Source organism: Aythya ferina, assembly GCF_964211825.1.
Source record: "Aythya ferina genome assembly, chromosome: 3".
Classification (NCBI taxonomy): domain Eukaryota; kingdom Metazoa; phylum Chordata; class Aves; order Anseriformes; family Anatidae; genus Aythya; species Aythya ferina.
Genome location: NC_140298.1, coordinates 34109141 through 34133950, shown reverse-complemented (window position 1 = coordinate 34133950; position 24810 = coordinate 34109141). Strand labels below are relative to the sequence as shown.

The 24810-nt window shown below is 42.2% G+C and overlaps 1 protein-coding gene and 1 long non-coding RNA gene across 2 annotated transcripts in view; both read right to left on the bottom strand.

Moving 5' to 3' along the window:
- ZFAND3 (zinc finger AN1-type containing 3) overlaps positions 1 to 20822 on the bottom strand; it is a 133283-nt gene extending 112461 nt beyond the window's left edge. Inside the window, exon 1 of the mRNA XM_084515049.1 lies at positions 20676 to 20822. Coding sequence (XP_084371175.1) covers positions 20676 to 20746 — 71 coding nt within the window. The 5' untranslated portion in view covers positions 20747 to 20822. The remainder of the gene's footprint in view (positions 1 to 20675) is intronic.
- Positions 20823 to 22126: 1304 nt separating this feature from the next.
- Positions 22127 to 24403, bottom strand: LOC311434728. The gene is made up of 2 exons (XR_014691681.1): positions 24312 to 24403; positions 22127 to 23795 (listed from the first exon to the last, which is right to left on the bottom strand). It is a non-coding gene; the product is annotated as an uncharacterized lncRNA (long non-coding RNA).
- Between the last annotated feature and the right edge of the window lie 407 nt (positions 24404 to 24810).

Below are 24810 nucleotides of genomic sequence, written 5' to 3'. Positions count from 1 at the left end.
ACTTTTTTGGGCTTCTCTACAAGCTTCTCAATGCCTTTTAGTAGAGTACCTGGCTCAACCAAATCCTAGCAATGATCAAAGTCATAGAGAAAAGCACATTTGTGCAAATTTCAGGCCCCTGCCTTGCGCGTTACACTGACGTTAAGAGGCAATGATGGCTATTAATATTGGCTTTCTTAACTACAGTCAAACACCTGGCCAAGAGCCATGAAGCTGTAGACATTCATCCCGAGTTGTTTGAGAGCTTCCTTCTCTTTTGCAGCTATGACACCTGTACGGGCACTGCCACTGCATCGACCAAAAAGTCCACAGTATGAAGTTATCTTCCATAGGCACTGAAATACAACAAGCATGGTACACGAAAACCAGCCCAGACCAACATCACCAGTGCAGAATTAGATCCAACAGATAAGAGTTTGTTCCTTAGAGAGCTGCGCAGGCATTTTTACACTAATCTGTGTGTCTTAAAGTGTCCATATTCTCTGATTTTTTCTATCTTTTATGCTGTTCACATCTCTTCAAAACATTTAAAACTATTTCTCAAACTTCCAAAAGGAAACAACAGCAATTCATTCAAACATATTCGAGATCGGGTAGTTAATACAACTAGTGATCCCTGTAAAACATTCTTAGTTAAAATGCCCAGAGTGCTGTACCTCATCAAAGACCTCAATTATTTTTTTTCCTTCCTCTGACTGTGATCAAGAACTCTTCTGTTTTCCGCATGTCCAAATGCAGCATACCTGAAAACTAATTCCTTACATTCCAGTATGAGTATGGGTGCCCGGGGAAGACAGAAAAGATCAGAGGAAATGAACAACTGCACAGATACTTTTCAGATATCTCTCCCCAGAGAGCCTGTCTTTTGCATGATAGCAATAAGAATCGGGAAAGTTCTCCTCCGGTGTTCTTCACTCACAAGTCTTACTGTCAGAAAAGTAGATATAGTAGATAAGGCAGAAGACTGAACGGGATACAAAAGAAACACATCAGCAAACACTGTTTAACCCTGTCCACAAATTTTAGGCAATTAGTAAAATAAATGAATGGAGTAAGGGGAACAGGACACAAATCTTGTGTGCAACTCATTGGGCACATGGAACAGTTGGGAACAGTACTCTCACCTATACAACCTGCTTGTGGAGGTGGAAGACGTGAACTGAGGCAGGACAAACCCCATTCTATCAGCTGAAAGTGGAAGGGACTGGAAAAATAAGCAATAGCAGGAATACTCAATCTGCTACTATGCCAGTTAGCATAGCTCCCGGGTTATTTACTAACAAATGAGATCATACAAACTGAAGCATACATTAGATTATGACTAACACTGGGATATGCACTTTTCCATCCAAGTTTCACATGTGGTCTTCTAAACAGAGCGTATGAAGTGAAAGTTAAAACAACATGGACATTAAAAGCAAGACTGAAGAGCTGACATTTTAGTGCGTACTTATCTCATAGGCCTAAAAGACTCCCTGTTTGAAAATAATTTTTTTTTATCTCACCGTAAAAGTTTCTGTGCTGCTACTATTATCCTTGGCAAGGAACAAAAACCTGTACGTAATTCCTTACGCTGTCAGTTAGTTCCGCTCTAATCCACTCTGGGAAAATTTAAATCAATTATCTACAACCTGGAGCTGATACAGGAGGGCATTTAATAGCCAGTACCCCACCTAGTCTTTTCCTGAGCACATCCTATGGAGAACTGGCACGTTCAATGTCTAATCACTGTTCTGAGAGAAAGAGTGCTCCACATCTTGGTTCAGCTCTTGGCTGAAAAACTGTCCACAGAACTCTTTAAGAAAAGAAGTTACACATTGCAACAGGAAAATGGTAAAGGAAATTAGGAAGAGATTGCCTGCCTCATGTACTAGGTGGTGCTAACCTCCCTCCGCCTTCACACACAGCCAAAGCCATAAAACCAAATTGACGCTTTATTCAATAAAAACTCCGATGACCCCATACCTTCAAATATACCGTAGATATAAGCACCTAATAGCTTCTACCCAAGAGGACAGAGGTGACGAGGCATTACAGAGAAGTACCACCACAGGACAAAAGCATGCAGCACGCTGCCTTTTGGGTGCGCTGCAACCCCTGCTCTCCATGGGTCTCTGCCAGTTTCCATGGCACAGTTGTAATTCTCCAGGTACTCTAACATCTGCGAAGCATTTTATAACTCAGACGCTCTGCACACAGGGTTCCTGCTGCTGTTAACACTGAATCAGCTGAACTACTAGCAGCGCTGGTGAGAATTTACTGCATAAAGGAAATGGTTTACAGAAACGGGTTACCGCACATCAGTACCAGCAGATGAGTCACGCTAAGCCTTGCTCCGTATTCAAAAGACCGACCCTCAACTCTACAGAAGTTAACTTAAATCACAGCCTGCTTACGTTTAATGCAGGGCCGCAGTCAATTTCAGCTGCAATGGGCACTGCTAGATCACAATCCAGCCTGCAATGTCTGAAAATAAATCTGTTTATATTATGTCTATATTTATCTGTATTTATATTATATTATACCAATTTATATATCCAAATAAATCCATAAATCTACAAACAACTACTCTCCAAATAGGGAATGGACACTTAACACCACAGCAGTGGTACGTTACAACCAACAGCATCTACTGATGGGGTGGTCTTGCACATCATTCACACAAGGGCAAATGCTGACTGCTGCGATAACAGAAATAGGATAAATCTTAAAGCTTATCTTATTATGGGGTTCAGTACGACATGTGCAAAATAACCCACAATGCTTCCATGGAAAATAAAAGAAAGTATGAGTAATAATAAAGAAATGTATTTGTTTGCCTCCTTTTTCCACTACAAGAATTCTGGGCTGTCTTTCGCTGTTTCTCTTTTCAGCACAAGTGCTAGTAATTCAGAAGGCAGGAGAATGAACACATTGGGAAGGACTATTATTAAAAAAATAAATACCCAGGAAATCAAATACAACATGAATATTTAACCTATTTAAACAGAATAAGAGAGGCATTCACAAAATGCTTGAGCAAAGCTAAAGCGAACAATGCTGGGTATTTCAATTCACTTCCTGATCCCTCAGTAAAGGTTGGAGAGAGCTCCCACTTCTGCTCCTGAGACTTTATTAAATTCAACAGAAGCCAAGAAGTGGCTTGACAGTCCCAACAGTTCAATTGATAAAACAGATTTCAAAGCTTGTAAGTTTCTCTATAAAGGTTAAAACAGCAACAGAAAAAAAAAGCAAAGAGATTCTTTTCCTTTCAGAAGTCCCCTTTTGAAAGCCTAGCGAAGACCTCAGACTTTTAATGAGCAGAAACTTTGGACTTCAGAATTAAGCTTTCCTCAAAATGTAAATTTCGTCTGAGAACAAGAATTATCCAAACTGCTGAACTCTGATTAAAGCTTCTCATTTTCTATGCCTTGCACAAGAAATGACCAAATCTTGTTCCCCTGTATCCTAAAGTTCAGCAAAAAAGCCACATTAGCTTTTTTGGAAGTCCATTAGGTAAATTAATTGTTTGAGTTAATAAGAAAACAACAATGTCCATTGCTTCACTGTAAGAATATTGGTAAGGATACAAGGATAATAGATTCTGTTATCATCATCCATTTATGGCATCTGAAACACGCTGTCTGAAAGCCCTAATCTCATTAGAAGTGGTACAAGAGACTGCAACTGTCACACTCATGCAGTCAGCTCTCGGTTCTGCCCAGAAGGAAAGGCACACTGCTTGGCCAGGCATTGCTCGGGACAGCTTTCTGAACACACTCACAAACCACATGGCTATTATGCCCTTGCATTTGAAATGAAATGCCTGAGCTTTATAACACAAGTTAGTCCCCATTAAAATACACTTCCTTGGGGGAAAAAAAAAAAAAAAAAAAGTACAAAGGAGGAAACCCCATATCCTCCCATCTCCCCAGTAATCTCACACTATTTTTGCAACTAAAACTACATTTTTTTTCATTCATTGCATTTCAGCAACCAACGCTTTCCTTAGAGTTTCAACACAGAGTACTAACTTTCATTTATCTAGCTCACCTGGCAGAGTTCACCTATCAGCTACAGCAATGCAACTGCTGCTGTGTCAACAGTTTCAAAGGAAAAAAAGATTCTTTTTTTTATTATTATTTTTGTTTTTTTTTTTGCTATAGTGTAAGAAACTTGTGAATACACTGCAGTAGCATTCATTTTTCCTTCCTTTTTCTTTTTTGTAACACCTATCATAAAGCTGTTCTTAAGATGAGGGCAGGGTTTGTTTCTGTAACACACCACAAACATTTCATCTCCACAAACATTTCACAAGAAAGACCAGAAGCCTCCCCAGTAATAGGAACAGAACAGTCCAGGGAAAGAAAAAAAGTGTCTGAACAAACCATCTTCTCAGATGCCAATGAGTCAGTCATATCTGTCTTTCCTTGTGCCATTTTCTGTTCCTTTAAGGTAAGCCTTTTATTTTGAGTTATTACTTTTTAGTTGGAACAGAAGTATTACATGTTTAAAAAAAAGCCTATGAACTGGCCTGACTAACCAGCTAAATATTCTGGTCTTAAGCGAAGTTTCCTGATGTACAAAGCATTACCCTTTATACAACAGAACCAAGGGTTTTGAATTTTTTTTGTCTTGCCATTACAGCACGTAAGGTCAGTGACTGCAGCTGGATTTCTGGCATTTATAGTATGTAATATGAACAAAGCTGTATGAGTTCAGAGAAAAGTCTCAAAAAATTGAAAGGCTGGTTAAGGGACAGCAGAACACCTCTAAAAACATTAGTCTGCTCCATAAAAGCTACGTTGTATGAAAGCTTTACATTCTACTGACTTTGCTTGTATTTACAAAGGCAGAGTTTGTGTGGATGGAATAACTGATTTGGTCATCCCTGACTCATCTTCCAAGTTACTGAGGCTTCTGCAGCTGTCCTACACCAAGCATCACACCCTGGGACGTGAGAGCTTACTGCTTGTTCTGGACTAAGAGCAGCTTTCTGTCTTACAGAGGGCATGCACCCAGGTTTCATTGAAACTAAAGCTTTTTTTGGGTGTATAGATCAACTGTTTCTCATGGCAAAGACTGGTGATAAAAGTAGAAATACTGCAAACTACTTTTAAGTTCATAGCATTGAATGTTATAAGTCCATACTAATGACAGCTATAGCCCTGCCAAGTCTCTACTGAATTTAACAGGAACGTATGCGAATTTGAGAACCTGCTGATTCAGGACACCTGAACTTAACTTGTATTTTAAGCACTATTTTTTATTTTTATTTTTTACCACCATTACCACCATCTAAATTGCTCCCCAGAGCCTTGCCACTGGGTTCAGTAATCCTATCCTGTTCCCTCCTTAGAGCAATATACTCGATTACCCTATTCAGCGAAAATCCTATGGCCACCAAGGCTCCTGACACGCTGTTACAGCGTATGTCCTTAAAATGGGTTAAGGACTGGAGAAAGTTGTCATGAGACAGTTAAACATTGCACAGCATGACTGTACATAAACAGGAGAACATCTGGATTACAGACATAGAAAACTTTGGATTTCCATTTTTTTTTCCTTAAGCTTGCAGACCACTGCGTGGGCTCTAAAAATCCTGATGTGCTGAGTCCTCCTCTTTTACAAAAAACAGTGACCCTACGTTTGTGAAGCACAACAAATACCTGAAGGTCCCAGCTCAAAACTATTTGGAAATAGGTCACAACACACAAAAGTTAGCTATATGCTACAGTCGGTCAGAGTCATAAATGCAGTGCAAATGTAATTCTGAGCCCATACTTCCCCCCCCCCGACAGTTTGTGTGCAGGAACAATAATAAATTACTGTGGAGTGATGACTCTCACTATGGAGGAAAATATTTTTTAATATAAAAGATAAGTTCTGCTGGTAATTAAAGAAGACATAAAAGAGTTGCCAATAACAAGTCAAAAAAGTACTGCTCAACGACACCAAGGAATCATTGTATGTCTACAATGAAAATAGTTTCATTTCTGTCCATGGCCACAAAAAAAAAAAACAACACAACACTTGCTATTGATATATAGAACGCTAATCAGTCCCCAATGTGTTTATGACCCGCATTCACACGTGCAAACTGCGGACAGAGCTAAGGTTGGTAATTCAGCCTGGTTTATGGCATCCCCTCATTCAGATGTTCTCAAGTTTTATTGCAATGCCGAATGCTACCTATCGGGTACATCAACAGCACGTTTTGTTCTGCTGTCCTCCCAGTTGGTGAAAATACCTGAAGGTAAAACTCTTATTTATTCCAACATGTAACTCATTTCAAAGCTGTTAAGAAGTGGTGCACTATTAGAAGTATATATGAGTATATGTATATAGGAGAAAAGAGCTACACAATTACATTTAAAATGCAATTAAATGAAGTGAACACGCACAAGCCTATCGAATGCTGACTCTACTACTAAGCAATCACCCCACTAAGTTACTCGCAACATTTTTGGCTTTGGCTCCAGTCCTACAAGCTCACAATCACCATCTGATCATATTACGTACATATGGATGGCAACCTAACGTTTTCAAATGCTCCTGAGTGTCAATGGGATTTGAGACCCAAGTCATTTAAATGCTTCGAAATCCTTTCTTATATTTGGACTTTCAGTGAAGGACACTTGGTTACACAAACCATGTTTGCCTTGTTACCTATGAAAGACAGAGAGCTATTGCTGTTTTGAACATTTTCATATTGTAGTTGTAATGATGTAGACGGATATATTGCTGTTCCAAGTTTAGGTCTAGTACAACCTAAGTTTCAAGCAGAAGTGTATTTATCTTATTCTTCAGTCCCTGTGGCAGCTCTGTAAAGCAGGGTGTTCATGGGTGAACATGGTACCAAGAGCACAGAGTCCTGCTTGGAAACAACGCTGCCAAACCAATCTGTTGAGGTACTCGGTGACCCACAAATCCTAACTCCAAATTCAACCAGCTTTACCTACATCAGTTGACTTTTGTGTTTTAAACATGAGAATTAAAGATGCTGATTCGTACAACTAAATCAAGACAAGCATTAGCTTATCCTTCTCAACAACGTAAAGCCAATTAGCAACTTCCTTAAGAAAATAAATTACCAGGATCTCAAAATCTTAAACATCACCCCCAATATGTTACTTGTTCACTCAAAGTCCAATCGTTTTGTCATAATACAGTCGCACATAAACAGTGGGATTTTTTTTTAAAGAATTTTAAACAGTACGTGGAGAAGCTTGCAGTGTCTATTTAATTAATAAGATAGATCAGACTTTGTGCCCAGCCACTTGACATTTTCCTTACAGATTTGTAACTAGAGCCTTTATGCAGGTATAGCAGTTCTGAGAAATGGCTGGAGGGCAGAGAACAAGGTCACCCCAAAATAGTAAATTTTATTCTTTGACAAAAATAAAACAACCTGGTATTTCTTTCCTGCTTGCGAGGACTTGGAAGGAAAAAGGTAGCAAGGAAACTAAACGAATAATCAGAATGGGAATGTGCTTCACCATCCTGTCCCCCTCTGCGCCTCAAATGCCCATTTTGGGGGCCCCCATCACACTGCTGGGGTGGGAGACCCCACTGAGCAGGCAGCTCGCTTTCCCCCACAACAGTTCTAGTCATTGGGTATAAATGCACAGCCCTTAAGGACCATACGCCAGCATGCTAGCCATGAGAAACGGGTGCTGTGTGTGCCATTTGATGGGTGACAGAGCAGAGAGCAGCGCTTTCCAGAAGGGTGCCAGGCGCCCCGTTGGGGTGAGACCCTCTGTGCGACGCATCGGTCCTTTCTCATGTTTCCCGCAGCGCACTCCCACTTCTCAGGCAATCGCATTTCAATTACCAGTACGGAAAGCATTCAGCACGCACGTTCTGCTTAAAGTTCAAGGGTTTTAAACATCTAGTGAAAAAACAATCCTTCATCCCGTGACAGGAGAAGGAAACCTTTACACAGACTGGTATTTTGGCTTTGCCGTCTTCGGTGATCCAGATTAATGCAAACGCAAACTGCAATCTTCACAGTTGTCATTTTCACAAGGTAGCTCTTACTGCTTTGTAAGTGTTTAGAGCAGACAGCCTACATTTATTTACATGAACAAAACCAAGGGTATCGCAGCACTCACAGAAACCATTATGTTATCTGCATCATTTTCCTGTTTTGAAATAACATAGAGAAGACGTGGGAAAATGCTTCAGCTCCTTACAATTTCCCTTTGCTAATTGAGACCGAAGGGATAAATCACAATCAGCACACTTACTGCATCTCATTCAGGCTGGGGGAAATCAGGGCCAAGTTAAATATTTTGTTCACACGCACACAGAGCAAACAGCAAAGGCCCCTTCGGTGGATCAGCTATTGAGGCATTTCTGACGGTAATCTCAGGGAAAGGCCCCATAACCAAGCACTGAGTGATCATTAACAGCAGGTTAAAAAAAACGAGCCCCATAACGTTACCTCATCCTGAACACTTATCCAAGGTATGTGTAACCTCGTCGTACACAAGGAGAACAAGCAAGTTTTAACCACCTAACCACTGTCCCAGGCTGGAGCTGTACACTGCAAGTCTACTGCTCAATCATCCACGTCAAATTAATGGTGAATCCTAAATAGAAGCAGTAGTTAAAAGGGATTTAAAATTTTTAAGTGAGCAAGCAGCAGCAGCAACTCATATCTCTTCAGTCATCTCTAATCTCCAAGAGAAAAAAAGTATCGTGGTTTTTTTTTTTTTTGTTTTTTTTTTTTTTTTTTTAAATAATAAAAAGTCAAGCAGAATCATGGAAAAGTTTTTCATCAAACATCCATGCACCTTTTCCATCCTTACTCATGGAGGGCCCCTTCTGTAAGGGCAGCACACAATCCTCCCTCTCCACTTCCACCGCAGTAGTTTGAGAAACTGGTACAGGACAAATAAAGGGATCTCTAACAATTAAACTAATGAATAGCAAATATGTGCACTATGAACTTCATGTACATGATTTTCTGGCCCCCTTACTTCCTAGTACTTTCACCTAACACACTGCTCCTTCAAACATTAGCCTGGCAAACAAATAATTTGGACCTTCTTGCTATCTAAGCGTTACTTTGCCTTGAGTCAACTCAAATAAGGAGATGTTTTCTTTCCATTATGGGAAAGGAAAACACCACCTATACTTTCACAGGAAACATTTACATTTGACTAATTCAACCAGAATCAAAGTGAATCAAACAAGTCCATAGCTTTCTTTACATGGACAAATTGAACTATCAGCTAATATGTTTTGCGATGAAAGTAATACCACGTTCAGTGCTTGCTAGCTGATTGTAGCAGAAACAACAGTTTCTGAACCATACCTACAAATACCAACTGACAGCAGCCACGCAAGCAATAACTAAGGTCATCTATTCATCTAGCTTGTAGAAAACATCTTCTATTTCCTACCAGCAGCGCTGCTGAAGCCATGATAACATAAGCATACAGGCAGAACTGATTTTGGAGACAGAGGTGATGCCTTGATATATACTGGGAAAAAGCAGAGCAGCTTCCCCATATACTGAAGGGAGCTGGTGTGTCCAAACAGTTGGTCTACGTTTTCCATGCTGGGTATCAAGTTGATGTAATAAAAATGTAAAATCTACCTTCAGAATTTGTTTCGCACAGATGATAAGGGACAAGAAAGCTAAGCAGAAGAAAGGAAAGCACTGCTGATTAATCAAATAACCATAAAACCCAAGATAAGGATCATCTACACCATTCCCCCTACCCTTGTCTCCAACTGCCATCACCATGCCCAGAGAATACAAGCCTCAGGAGCAACCCTGTTTTTGGAGCACCGGTCTGGTCTCACCACGTAAACCTTAGTGGTGCAAATATATATGGCCCCTAAAATCACTGAAATAGTTACTGGCTGAATGGCCTTAAGTAGTCCTCAAAACTAACTAAAATCCCCAAACCTTCTCTTTTATTTTGTATGACATTTATTTGTATCAAGAAAAATACTACTAGAATAGTTGGTCCAACAGAGAAAAGATACTTAGAGAGACTTTAATCCTCAAAACTCATAAATGTGTATGAGCAGTCTTCTATGCTACAGTCAAGTCATCAGCTACACTAACTATATGATGACTACTTCAGGACAAATCATTTCAGTTTTTATTTTTTTTATATCAAAAACTGCAAAGAAATTATTAATTCTCTGTGTATACACATAAAACACTTCCAAGAATTATATGCACATAAAGTTGCAACATAAAGACTACTTAAAAGCATTTCTGTGCCAAAGTTTGCAACAAACATGTTGCTAAAGAAGTCAGCAAGCCACTAGTAATTCAGCCAACAGAAACAGTAATGACAGAAAGAACACCAATAGGAAAGTGGCTCAATCACTTTTTGTCATCTAGACACCTAGCAATGTGCTGGGAAACTGATCTGAGGACACACACAGAACAGGAAACCAACAACTACAGCAAGCTCTGCTACACTGTCTGAAAGCTGCAGATTTCAGTTGCTGAGAGCCCTGGCCTAGTGCTGTTTAGTTTGGCTTTCCAATTAGTGGTTACAAAAGCAAGCAGTAATTGCAGTTATCTGAATTTCAGATGCATTTCAGAGGACATGTCAGCTCAGGCAACCGAATTCTAACCTGTAATAGTAAAGTTCCTGCTATGCCAGTAAGTGATGAAATTTCCAGTATTTTACTTTATTTTGAAAGAATGATGCAATGCATTTGCTTAACTTACTACCTAATGACATACATCACGGTGTTTTTTCCTTTACTATCTGAATCCATCCTTACAAGCCACTTGAGCAGGACAGGAAGCGTTAATTATTCACCAGAAAGATTTCTGGTCGTGCCTGAATTAGTCACATGAGAACATTAATAGCAAAAGGAAACACTGCATCACAGAATAATGGATAATAATGGGGCCCTATCTTCATCAGGAGCGTGCTATGAAACCACCTGAGCCTTGCAGATGTGTAATGCAGGCGGTTCTTGCCCTCCTAATTGCATAGCAACTCTTCTGATTGAAAGAAGCTTCCTCCACCCACCACAAACACTTCCTTCAACACGGATATCCTTGGAAACAACATGTCAATGGGTCAGCGTTGTTTTACAGCAAGTGCTGATTTAAAACAAACACCTCTCTATGGAGGACAGGGCTTGGGAAGCTGTAAACACTCCCCGCTACCAGGACTTCCATTCAGGGCTCCTAAACCACTGTGGAATTAAATGAAGAGTGATTACATGATTCATTAATGAAGGAAAACATGCATGTGAAAAAATATGGTCCAACAAACTTCAATGCCAAGGACTTCTAGCTATTAAATACACGGAAGACAAAAGGGGATGGCACTTAGCATTAGGGGAATAATATCTGTAGATCTGGAATCACCGTACCCAAGCACGAAGTTGAAACTGCAATATGCTAGTGCCCAAAATAAAACCAATGACTCTACTAAGAAACTACAGGCAAAAGAAGAGAAGAGGATGTAGTGACACTGAACACTTCCAGTTATAATGGACTTAGAATAACTAGTTCTAGAGAAGAAACACTTCTACCACGTCTGTTTTAGAGGTTCACAAACACTCCGTGCATTGGACCAGGAGTTACAAACATCAGTCGGTCTACTTCCTTAAATCTAATGCAGAGTCAGTTTGTTACATCTGCAGTTAATTATTTCCAAGGCAAGTTTAATTTCAATGACTTTGTAATGAAGTATTAATCACAAAGCTCCAATGTGAAGAAATCTTAAGTGTTCAGGTACTATTCTTAATTGTTTTCTTTTAAAAGCTCAAAAGAAGAATGAGCACCTAGGTTAATGAGGTAAATTATTGAGTATATGTGGACTATTCCTAATAGCCCTTTATCAATTATAGCTCGGCTCCACACTCCTATCTAAAAACAAAGCCCAAGATTTCAGCTGCTCCAAAGAACTACCGTATTTTCAATCCCCTAACACTGTGAGCATTTTTAAAAATGAAACCCTAATATTTTCCATACGAGTTTTGCCATTAAAAACTGAATTAGACGAACATAAAATTAAAATTGGAAGGCGCTTTTATTACAGAATCACACTACGTTAAAATACATCCAATGTTTCATTCCTTCAAAGAACTATGCAGTCAAAAATTGATTCTAAAAATAGGAATTATTAAATTTTGAATAGATTAATGTGTTAATGATTCAGGGCAACACTAGAAATCTATCTTCAGCATGTGTTAACACTTGGACAGTTTAAGAAACCATTCTTGTCCATTAGTTCCCTGACCGAGATTAAAAAAGTCCCCCTAGGACATTAACAATGAGCAAGCATTACTACAGCTGACATTAAACTCTTGTCAGCAATACCTGACCTAAGATTCACCTTTGTCTAGCTAAAAATGCATTTTATTGAGCAATACTGGATATTTGCTGAAGAAAAGTTTTGAAGACCCAGAACTGATTCATCAAGAGTCTAGACTAATATTGATAGTACCTTTGACCAGAAATCAATCTGATCAACGGTTAGAAGGACAACGCAGCCTCCAGCACCGAGGGACCCTTTCCAAAAGGCAGCATTTTACCTCCTTTGTACACACAACTTCCCCCGAGACACCTCCAACATATCATTAGGGATCCAAACACGGCTGTTACGGCGACAGGGCTGATCTCAAAAAGTCACATTAAGTCCATGAGGACATGGCTTTGGATCCTGCACAATTAGGAGGCTATTTTCCGTGCTTAGAAATTAAATAGAATTTCTTCATTCAAACAAGAAGTTAAGTGCATACATTGCAAAACAGGCCCCAATTCAAACAACTCACCCAGCAGCACACTGCAGCAGTAGAGTCAGAAAGTACAGGTGGTAATCACCAACCCTCTCTTTCTCGCAGTTTGTCTCACTGCTTATTAAAATTATAGAAAGCCACTTTTCAGCTCCATTCAAATTTGTTCATTACTTACGATTACTCTAATTTGCACCAAATAAACATTGTAAATCTAACACTAGCCAACGTATATAGATTAAATGACAATGTCAATGAAAGTCACTTTAAAAATGAATTCCCCTAGCACACTAATGAAAATATTACATCATTAAGAAACTGAAATTTACCTTCCTCGCATTGACCTACATCATTCAAGTTCAGAGCAGGCATATGGTGGCCAGGTTAAGTGGCAGGAACTGAACCAAATCCCTGTGAGCCTGGCATAGGGCAGGTCGCTGCTGCTCATAACTGGAAGACCCCAGAGAACCCATTCAATGTAAAAACCCATCCACAAGTTCCTAATACAACTTCTCCATATACGTATTGCTGCACTTTCCACGATGCTACTGTTCAGATACTGTTAACAGAGAAACTGAACAGTCTACAAGTGTCTTGGGTCTCCAATTCTTGGAATGTTAAAATCCTTCATTTAAGACATCTTCCTAAATACAGGTAAAGAATAATTTATTGTAAATGGATCTATGTATACATAGCTGTTTGACTTCTTTTTTTAAATCATGTATAACAAGAGAAGTGTTAAAAAATTATTTTAAACCCCCGCTTAAACCTAAAGTCCTCCACAAATCTGTCAACTAGGAAAGTAAATCCATGCTGCATATATGCCTGATTTTTAATTCTTCTTCCAAAAATAAAGGACAGACTCCATGCTAGTGAGCCCTGATGACACTGAACAGACAGCAAGGGCGTCTATAGTGCCATCTGAGCAAAAGGGGGGAGAGAACAGATCATTCTGATTTACCTGCCTGAACTGAATATGAAGCTTCTCTCTGAGATCCAGATAAGAGTTTCGCTGTAGTCAAGGTCAAATATTGTCCAAAAACTGCCATGAGATACTGTGCCAACACTTTGAAGACACAAAGCGAGCCAGGCAGGATTGTATATTTGAGGAGATAGAGGAGCACTGTAGCATTTAAAACTTCAAAGAATATAAGCATCATTTAATTGAGAAAACATATCACATTGGTAATTTCCACCAACTGCCTCTTAAGAAGCCTGTGTTTATTTACATACACAAACTTCTAATTTAAAATAATTTTAAAACCCATTAATAATTGGCATAGCATGTTAATGAAAATATTCCAGTCCAAACCAAACATCTCCAATGCATGCATCCATCATGGATCACTCTCTGAAGTTAATGCTTTGCATCGCTGCGATTTCAACATCTTAAAGGAAACATTGGCTTGTGAGGCTTCCATCATTTTGAGGCTTTAATATTACACGTTGGGCCCCGTGGGCCCGACACGCAGCAGTGACATTAACATTTCTGTGGAAGTTTGATGTTGAAATGGTTAAAGCTTACGCAATGAAGGACAAGAGCAGGATGTCCTCAAAACCGATACCTGTGTTCTAACCTTCAAACAGCCTGGGCTTACCATCAGGAACGCCAGACAACCTGAAGCACGCTCAGTGAAGTGAAGCAATACACAAAACACGATACATCTATGCAGCCACACAACAGTTGAACGTTTTACTAGCATGACAGATATTTCGTAGCATTACCTGAGGAATAATCATTGCCAATACCTTCAGCTAATCACAGTTTACAAACAAAACGAAGATGACACTAACTGACACAAAGATGGACACCTGGCCGGTGACGCAGACACAGCAACTTGTTACTCTCAACTCCTCCAACCTTCCAAAAGCAGCACACAAAACCTGCTTCATCCCTCTTTGCTCCACCAGTAGAAGCAGCAGAATGAAACCAAATTTCATTCTGACCACTGAGGAATTCGGTTAGATTAAAAGGTGCTGGATACAGCTGTCTATAATTAGCAGTACATCGATCTATAATTAGGAAGTATTTCTACAACATTTTATATAAAGATTTTGAATAAACTCATAGTTTAAACAAGTGTTTGTTTTCTCAAATTCTGGCTTCCCTGAAGAAGTAAACAGACAGTTTTAATCAAGCAGGCCTATTTTTGGATCTTCTTAAACAAAACACCCTCATACACCAGCTGCTTGAATTTATTCACTCCTTAAAATTATCACATAGCAAGATTAAAGGAAAGAAAATCAACTACTCCCCCCCCCCCCCCCCCCCCCCCCCATAAAGAGCATGGCTAGATTATGAAACTACTTGTTGCAGGATGTTGTGAGGGTCAAGAGTACATAAGGATTCAAGAAGTCATTATGCAAATTCATAAAAATAATTAAGACATGCTAAGCCATACACCTATAAAACGGAGGACAGCCCCATGTCAGACTGCCAGACATAAAGGAGGAATATACCAAGATAAGCATCGCTGCATGCCTGCTCTGTTCTTACACTTACTCCCCAGCATCACTTATCACCCAAAATCAGAGTTGGGGCTGGATGCATCCCTGGCATGATCCAGAACAGCTGTTTTCTATTAAATAACAAAATCTCCTTTCTGTTTTGTCTATTCTGCTAAGCACTGCAGAAGAAAGCATTGTTTTCACATTCCTAGAAGAGAGCTTATTACAGTTAAAATATCAAATCCAATTCATCTGCTTTTACTTCAAGTGCCAGTAACCCCTACTCCCAAAGGTCAGCTTCTGCAGCAAAAAGAAAACTAAGCCTCGATCCAAAATGGAGTATCTTCCTGGTGACTGTGGTTGCAAAAAGAAATTGTTCGCTGGATAGAAAACGTCTACCTTTTGACTTTAGTTGAGATGCTCTGCTAGCTGTATTACGACTGAGGGAAGTCCCAAGAACCTCACAAGCTTTTGTTCTTCATTCTGTATATTGTTACTCAAACAGGGAACGTGACAAAGTCTAATTTTTCTCTCCGCTGTCTCCTTGGATTGAAGTTTCTCCATGTCTCATAATCCTCAGTATCTTCTACAATTTAAATCCAAGCAAAAAAAATCATTGTCTGTCCAAAGTCTCTCAACATCCTCTGCAGCATTTCCTTGGAAAAGCTGTGACTAGACCAATTCCTCATTAGGCCTTTTGTTTCTGTTAGTTAAATAATTTCTTCTTCCAATTTGTGCAATACACGTACCTCACAGCAGTTAATGATGGCTTTAACTACAAACTGCTCCACTCACTTTCACCCAAGAATTTAACATAGTATTTAATAAGTTCATTTATAGTATATAAAAAGAAATTCAAGTATTTTAGCCATAAGCTAAAGCCAAAACAAAATATAAGGACCACTTCAGGCAAATTAATTACCTGATTCAAACCAGCTCTAGCTCACTGAAATAGATGGCCTATAAATGTTCGTGTAATTCTATGGAAGTTAATTTTACTTGTATTATAGCACACTGGAAAGTAATAAAAGCAAGTAAGCTTTTATTCTTAGAAAAACACGTTTTGGGTCTTGTACAGCACAGTAAGAATTAGCCTTCCTAAAACACAAGCATCGTTAATGTATTTATTGATTCAAATCAGCATATCACAATTGAAAGAATTGGCATTTCTTGTCAGCAGTAGCACTGCAGAGACACCCTGCCCCTCGCACAGCACTACCCACACACGGCTACCCCAGGCACTTGTTGTGTCCTCCCTGGGCACTCAAAGACCTCAGTTAGTACCGAGGGCTAATAAACGCTAACTTGTTTGGTACTGGATGCACTGACTTGCATAAGCTGCCAACTTCGTTACTTTTTCTAGCATCTGATCCAAAGATAGAGTAAGTGAAAGCCTAAGTAACTGCATGATTCAAGGCCAGCAAAAACTAATTCTCAGAGGGAAAGGGGCCTATTTCTACAGTTTCATCAAGCCTCACTTCGGAACATCTATGGAGTGTCTCAACAGTACTTCAAATTAGGTTTATGAAGGCATTATTCATTGAGGATGACGTACACAGCCTATGAGATTAGAAAGTATAAATGGACAGTCACTGAGAGCTCCTATGGAATGAACAGCTGCAATCACCCATAAAAAAAGAAGGAAAAGATTAGCCAAAGAGGCAGCTCGTTAACGGCACATACATACATACATACATACATGTCATTGGTTGCTTATAAGCAAAAAAAAAAAAAGCTTTGGTGATATATAGTCACAAGCTAATCATGCTTAGGTTAAATGATGCACCATTTCATCAAGTGTTTTAATTTTAGGAAACAAAATTGAGAGAAGAGCCAGTTTGGCATGGCAGGGCCCTGGTGATACACAAGTAACTGGAAAATCCAGACTCCGAAATAAACTCCGGACTGGGTCTGCACACCATGCTTGGGGCACAATGCCTCACCATGCCTATGATGCATGCAGCGTCAGAGAAGGCAGAACAAATGGTATCATCCTGCAAAACCCCTGCTGGCGTGTTCTCAAACAGCATCGCCATCAGTTTCAGCTGACTACAGTACCTTATAGTGCCAGAAATAAGATGAGATGAAACTAATCATACTGTGTTTTCAATCAACTTCCTGCTGGTTGCCACCATTTCAAGAGTGGAATTCATTTCTTTTATGTCCATTAGCATATTCCCTTCTTTCCTGGTTCGAAGGCACTAAGCACGATGGTCTGGCATCATCTGGACCGTAAGAAAACCAAGTAGCATTCACTATGGTACAATCTGAATCCCAGCAGCGTTGCCCTCTGACTCGCTCCTTCACAATGTGCATTTCTACCAGCCAAGGAGTATTTTAGCTCTCAAGTCTCATCCACGCATGTAACAGTATAATAGTAAAAGCCCCAGCCCTTTGATGAGCTATACTCAAGTGAAACCTTCGTGGAGCCCTTCAGAAGCCGATGGGGAACTGCCAACATGAAGTTCATTAAAGGATTATGCCTCATCTCTAATAAGCAAAGTGGCTTAACTGGAATATATATATATAGTAGTATTTTCATGTATTTATTAACACGGAGCTGAAGATTTTATATATGTCAGAAAAGGATGGTTTCTGAAATCCACTCATCTAAGAAAAAAATGTTACATGGTCTGTTAATCAGAAAAAGAAGAATTTTTCCAGATCATAAGAATGAGAAGCTAAGCACAGCATAAACCCTAAATGAAGTAATCTAAAATAACATCTTGCACACTGCACCCTTTCCAACCTTTATACACAAAAACTATTCCAATAAAAAGTGAAACAGTTGCAACTAACTGAAGTTTAAGATATAAAAATAGAAAGAGCAGGGGGTAAAATATTTCCAAACAGCAAGCTGTGTGAATTTTTCATAAATAAATCAATACAGATGAGGCTTGCCCAATTGAGGCTATCTGTGCGAGATGATTTTGTAAAAATATAAAGATGATCTCCGTGTTCCATCTGAACCTCACTGGAGCAAAAATGACAGACTGGACATACTAAAGAGAAGGGGAAGTCTGCAGAAGATTTAAAGATGGCTTCTGTGATCTTCCACAAAAGGTAAGAAAACGTTAGTTGTTGACCTTAAGCAGATGTTTCAGAAGTTCTGAACAGGCTCACTCAAGTCCCTTCTTTCAGTTGTTCATTTTTCAGTCTCTTAGATCTTGAAACATCAAGAGTTTAGTAGTTTTCCAGTCACCAGAGATTCCTGCAACCTACAGGATCTGAATTTCTAATGTAAAACCCAGCATTTTAAAAGAACCCCTCCAACTTTAATGCAATAGTATGTACAGTCCTCTCACTAACCCTTCACATACCACCACTAGACCAACGTGTACTTCAGGAGCTACTTTATGACTGTGCATCGATAGGCAAAGTTCAGCCCACAGATCCACAGCTTACTTCAGTGGCCTTCTTATTGCTTTTCTCAATATTTTCCTTAGGGCTGTTTGTGGATTACTGCAGAAAAGTATTCACCTCACCATAAATGGTACTGCTAGCAGTAAATAAAATTCAAGCCAAAATAAAACAAACAAAACTGCCAGCACCGAGCCCCAATGCTATCTTTTACACTCAGCCACAAGACGTAACATCTAGACCCCACGGTCTGATCTGCTGGCAACGAACTCTTACGCAGCCTGCGTGGTGCAGGAGCACTCAAGAGTGGGCATCTGAAGATTCTCCACCACTGGAGTGATGCAGACCAGGAAACAAAGCAAAGCTATCCCTCTACATGCCTTTCTTTAGAAAATTTACTGAAATTATTTCATCAAGTTACAAGTTTTAGAATTTTTCATAGGATTAAATGCTATAATCTTGCAGAGAAAGGCAAGCATGGCCCTGTTATTCCATGTGTCAAATCGACATACAGGTCACCAGGAAGACTCCATCCTCTTTAAGACACGTTGCTGGCACAACCCTAACTGACACCAAGAGCAGCAGAACTCCAGCTTCAGAGGCATACAGCTCTTTATCCTAGCATGACTTACTTTCTTCAGAATGCTGGCATAAAACTGTGACACCATGAGTACTCCTGCCAGTGCAACGCTGCTACAAGGGCATGTCCATGCAGATTTACCAGCAGATCTTTTCAAGCACTGCCAAGGCCCAGGTGAATAAGGAGAAGACATCACTTAAGTTTCTTCAAGACAGAGAAGCACAACAAGCCATCAGACTGGAAGCTGATGGTGCAATTTACTCATTTTTTGCAGTGAAAATATAGATGTAAAGCTTGCCAATGAGTATTGAAAGGCACCTGGTAGAAAGGGAGCAACAAATAGCATTTTGGTAATTGTTTGTTCAAGGGAAATGTAGGTTTTAAGAAAAGAGTAATGGCTTTAAAGGGCAATGGGTTTTCTTGAGGGCCTCCTGTCACCATTAACCAGATCCTCAAACACGATGCACCAGATTTTTGTCTCGTTATCACAACCCTCTGAACTAGCCCCAAAGTTCAGCCCAGAGGAAAAGTTCACTTTCAACTTTCGGTGACTCTCCCTTCACGCCAAGATCAGGTTACACCAGGCGGGTGGTGCGCTGCCTTAGAGACAGCAGCGACTTGCTCCCCACCACGCTGCAGAAAGCAAGCATCAGCTCCAAACATGGGAGCCTAAGAAAACAGGAATTAACAAAAACAATTTACTGCATATTTGTAATATGTCTTGCATAATCACTCCCGGCAGGGCCACGGCGTACGTTGCACTCCATGTTTTTGGTCATAACTCACGAAAATGGATTTCACATGAAATCCTGCCACTCCAGTGGGCGCACCCCAGGTACAGCGACACCGCTAAATCGCCCTCATCGCACCTCCTTCCTCCCAGCACCTTACATTGCACGCCACAGATCCCAGGAAGGCACAACCAGGGGCAAGCCCAAAGCTCAGGTGAGCCCCCAGAAGCCTGCACAGTCCTGTAGGTTTTGAGCATTTCGTCAGCGGGAGCGTTAGGGACTAATAGGGGATATATATATGGATATATGTGTGTGTATTAGGGGCGGTTTGTGATGGCGTGTGCCTGGCAGCAAACCACCTGCCACGCTACCCCTGATATTAACTATAAATGATCGGCGATGGGAGCGCACCCAGCACCCTAGGGTGGGTAAGGGGTGAGTGCGGGCCCGGCTTTGCATTTCCACCCCACTTTCGGCTCTGTGGCAGCGGCCCTACCTCTCCCTTCCTGGCAGGAGGCCGGCCAGCAGCCAGGCAGGCCGTGGGGCTGCCGGAGGGGCCGGGACCACCATTTCACACGGCGTTTGCCCCTTGACATGAGGGCAGCAACGCCACCTGCCCCCCCCATACCCCCCACACCCCCCCTACACCCCCCGGCTCCCTGTGGGGCTGGGCAGGGGGACCCGGAGGGACCCGGGGGGGGCTCACAGCCGGGCCTGCCCCCACCTGAGGGCCACAACCAGCCCGCCCCGGCCCCACACACACACTGAGGGGGCCACAACGCACCCCCTACCCCCACCCCCCCCCCCACCGCCGCCCCTCCCGGCCCCGCGGGGCCCTGGCTTACCCCCAGAAGCCGCAGGGGCAGCGCGGCGGCAGGCTGGGCGCCTTGCTGCGCTCGCTGCCGGCGTCTCCCATGACGGGGCCGGGGCCGGGGCCGGGGCCGAGGCCGAGGCCGGGGCCGGGGCGGCGGCGGGCGGGCGGTGGGGGGGGGAGGAGGAGGAGGAGGAGGAGGGGGGGGGGGGCGGCGGGGCTGGGAGCCGGGATTCCAGGCCGGTCAGCTGGAGCCGGGCGCCACCACCGGGGAGGCGGCGGAGGGGTGTCCTCCCGGGGGGGGGCGGCCGCGCCCTAGCGGCAGGGCCCGCGGTGCCGCCCGCCCGCTGTGACGTCCCCCCCCCCGGCGCCGCGGAGAGGTGCGCCCGTCCGCGCCGCTCGGCCCCTGACTCAACAATGCGCCCCCCTCCCCTCCCCTCCCCTCCCCGCCCCTCCTCTCCCCTCCCCTCCCCTCCCCTCCCCGCAGGCACGGGTCCGGCCCCGGCACCTCGCCTCCCCCCCGGCCTGAGCGCGATGGTTGCGCCCAGCCGCCGGATCAGCTGGGAGCGGCCCGTACCAATGTGGTGCCCCGGGGGGAGACGGCGTCGAAAGGGAGTGGGAATGAGGGGGAAAGCGAGCTTAGGAAACACCCGCACACTCTAGAAGGGAACGGGTATCTCTATAAAGAGGCCATGAGGGCCATCAGGGCCGGCTGGCTCCTCTACCCCACGTTCACCTCCACCCACACGTTACGCCGTAGTGGTACAGCCGGCGAACGCCGGGGGAGGGAGGGAGGAAAGGAGGGGGGCCGGCCGTGGCGGCGCATGCGCAGTAGGCCCGCGACGCGGAAGCGGGCTGGTGGCCCGGCGGGGCCCGGTGGGGCCGCGCCGCTGTCAGCCCGCAGCCCCTCGGCGGCCGCTCGGCTGCTGCCCGCCCCTCTGTGGGCAAATAATAATTACAGCAAATAATAAACGGCCCCGTTCCTAAAGCACTCTGCTGTCCTGTGTTCTGTGCGCGGCTGAGCTGAGGGCTGGCCTCAGCAGTGGGAATGGGGGCAGCGCGGCCCTGCTGTGCTGGCCCCGGGTTGGGGGGGGAATGGCCGGGGTGAAGGCGGCCTCAGTGGCAGCCTCACGGTGCCTTGGTTGCCCCTGTGAAGGGGAAATAACACCGGCCCCCTGCCAGAAATGGCTCTTCTGACCTCTTTGTGGAAAAAATGGCGTGTGGTAATTCTGCAGTTGGAACTGTAACACGTTCTTGAGGTGCTGTTATCTTAGGGTTCGACTTTGAACCTAAACCCAAAGATGGTTAACATCGAAAGTAATAAACATTGTTAACAAACCCTGGAGCATGTAGGTCTTGGTGAACAGCTAATTAATTCTGCCAAAACCCTTTTGGCTTAAATACAGATCATCTTTAAGAATTTTGTATCAAAGAGGGAAAAAAACTAGTTATGGAATGCACAGAGACGAGCCTAAAACTTCTTTACGTGTTGAAATTTAATTAAACCAATGTAAACAGCCTGCTTCTGAAGAGAGGCTTGTGACGGAGCTCACTAGCAGCAGTTGGTTTATCCAACAGCCATTGAGGCTCAGGCTGACCGACTGACTCCCTGTCGGTGAACCAGCCGGGCTGCAGCTCAGCCAGGCCTTGCTCTTCCTCAGCAGAAACTTTGAAGGCAAAAACATCACTGAGTGTAAGATTGAAGTGGTACGATGGAGACAGGACCTGTGTTGAGAGTTTTCATTGACAGATTAACTGGTGCAAGCCCTCTGGAAGTAGTCTGTGGCTGCGTAGCGAGCGCCCTGTGCGCTGGGGTGTGAGAGCTTCCTCTTGGCACAGCTCTTCGAGGAGCCTTGCTGCTGAGGCAGCACTGCGAGTGCACTGGCAGAAGTGAGTACTTGAACAAAATAGTCCCGGCTTCGTTAACTCAGTCCTTTAAACCTGTAAGTCAACTGAATATTAAAATTGTGCCTTATGTGCTGGCTACCTATAGTGCTACCGGAGGCTGTAAACTCCCCTCAGTTAAGCAGTACATTCTGTCTTTTTTTAAAGATGATTTGATAGCTAGTTCATACATCCTGATTTGCAATTAAGATGGAGTCAGCTTTCAGCCATTACAAATGTCATGGAGAAGCATTCTCTGTGGTCATCTTGCTCAGTATGCTTGTGTCATTCCAAATAAACTTGATTTTGTAAAGTTATGTTGGGTTTAATGTCCAAGTTCTGGTTTGGGAAGCAATTCAGATTTTTAAAAATCCTATAGTGGTTTGGTAATTCATTCCAAGTTAAACACAAGAAAAGCATGAGTTCAGACATAATGGGATTACAAGAAGTATCTATATATTTAACATGATGACAGTGAGGACACCTCAACAACAATTTAGCTCTGCCCAACACTGATGCCCTATGGAGGAATAATCTGAAGGGGAAAAAATCGTTAGGATTCTAGTATTCTTCAACACTCTGGAACAGAACAGAGAGAGCATGTGTGCTTGGTGCTGTAATGTCTTATGTCTAAAACAATATTTTGGAATTTTTTAAAGAATAACTTCTGCCACACTGTTTTTCAATAATCATGGTATTTCCTATTTTATTTAAGTAGCAGAAGGTATAAATTACTGATGTATCATTCAGAATTGCTTCTGGAAAAAAATATTACTTTAATCTGAACTTGCTTCTCTAAACCATTAAATGTTTTGGTTTGTGCCATGTTTCTTCTAGTCTTATCAGTCCGTTTGCAACCACCAGAAAGTGTTTCTGTAGTGCAACATCACAGCAAGGGAAAGTCCTGGTGTGCGATGCTTCTTTGGAAGCTGGCTGGGAGAAAACCAGTTCAGCTGATCTAAAATTAATACAGTCATGAACAGGGCCTCACAACCTCCATGCAGTGTGTGAGCCATTCTTCCAACACATCTATTGAGCCAGGCCTCTGGTGTCCTGAGGAGCTTCGTTACTGACATTTTCTTTATTATTATTTTTTATATCCAGGGAATCCAAGCCCTGGATGCTTTCTGAACTAATGTACAAGCATGTGCAACCAAATGGATAAGCAGCACCTAGGAAGCTTATGCAAGACATTAGTTGGATAGGGGTGGGGACATTCATGCTCAGGAAGTCATCATATGGTCCAGTTATAAGGAGGCATGTTTCAACCCTGGTGAGGAAATATGTATTTAGTTGGGGAAAAAAAACAAAACTATTTAGTAGTAGGAAAGTAACTTGAAAAGTGGTTATGTCAGAAGAGCAGTGAGCAACAGTTTAACTCTATGCCAACAGAAACAGCTAATGTAATTTTAGTTCTGCGTATCCAAATGCATGAAATGGATGGGGAAGGTAGTAATGTTTAATGAGACTGTAGCCACCCCTGTAGCTTTTCTCTGGGCATCTTACTGCAGAAAAATCACAGAATGCAGAGAAGAGCAACCAAAATGCATGTAGTCTGCAGGCAATGAAATGCTTAAAAAATGTAATGTTTACTGTTTGCTCAGGGAATGATTACGTTTGGAAAGAGGTCATAGCCATTTACTCATATTTAAAATAACAAACATGGAAGGTATTTACCAGCAGGACACACAGAGTTTAGTAAAAGATGTAAAAGATATGTTTCCAAGGGAAAAAATACTTAGGTCAAATAAGGAAAATGTTCTCACAGTGAAGTCTGATTTTTTACCTCTTACTGAGGTGCTTCGGGCTCATTCTCAGTGGGGCCACAATGCAGGATTAGATGAGGTAACAGACTTCTCAGGATCAGGAGGCAGAACCCTACCAGATTTAGAAGCAACAATTAAGTATCGTTGTTTTTCAAGTGTTCCCTTTCTTCATATGTACTAGAAAGAGTTGTACCTGTGTACAGTCAGAACGTTTTGGGATGTTTATTTTGGTATAAACATGATTGTCCGATTGAGATACATGTGCACAACCGTGAAGTAGAGCAGGTGGAGAATGTCACAAGTATTGTACATCTTCCTTCTCATCTTGAGATCTAAATTACCATAAAATGATAAAAGTGACTCATGTGGTGCCAATCTGTTAGAGAGACTCTTGAGCTGATTGAAATAATCACCACTTTTTATTCCTCTCCAGTAGGCTGATATGCTTCGTAGCAAAATCTTTTCTTTTGGAAGATCATTCTTGTTAAACCCTCTACTGAGGTTGAAAAGTAAAACGAG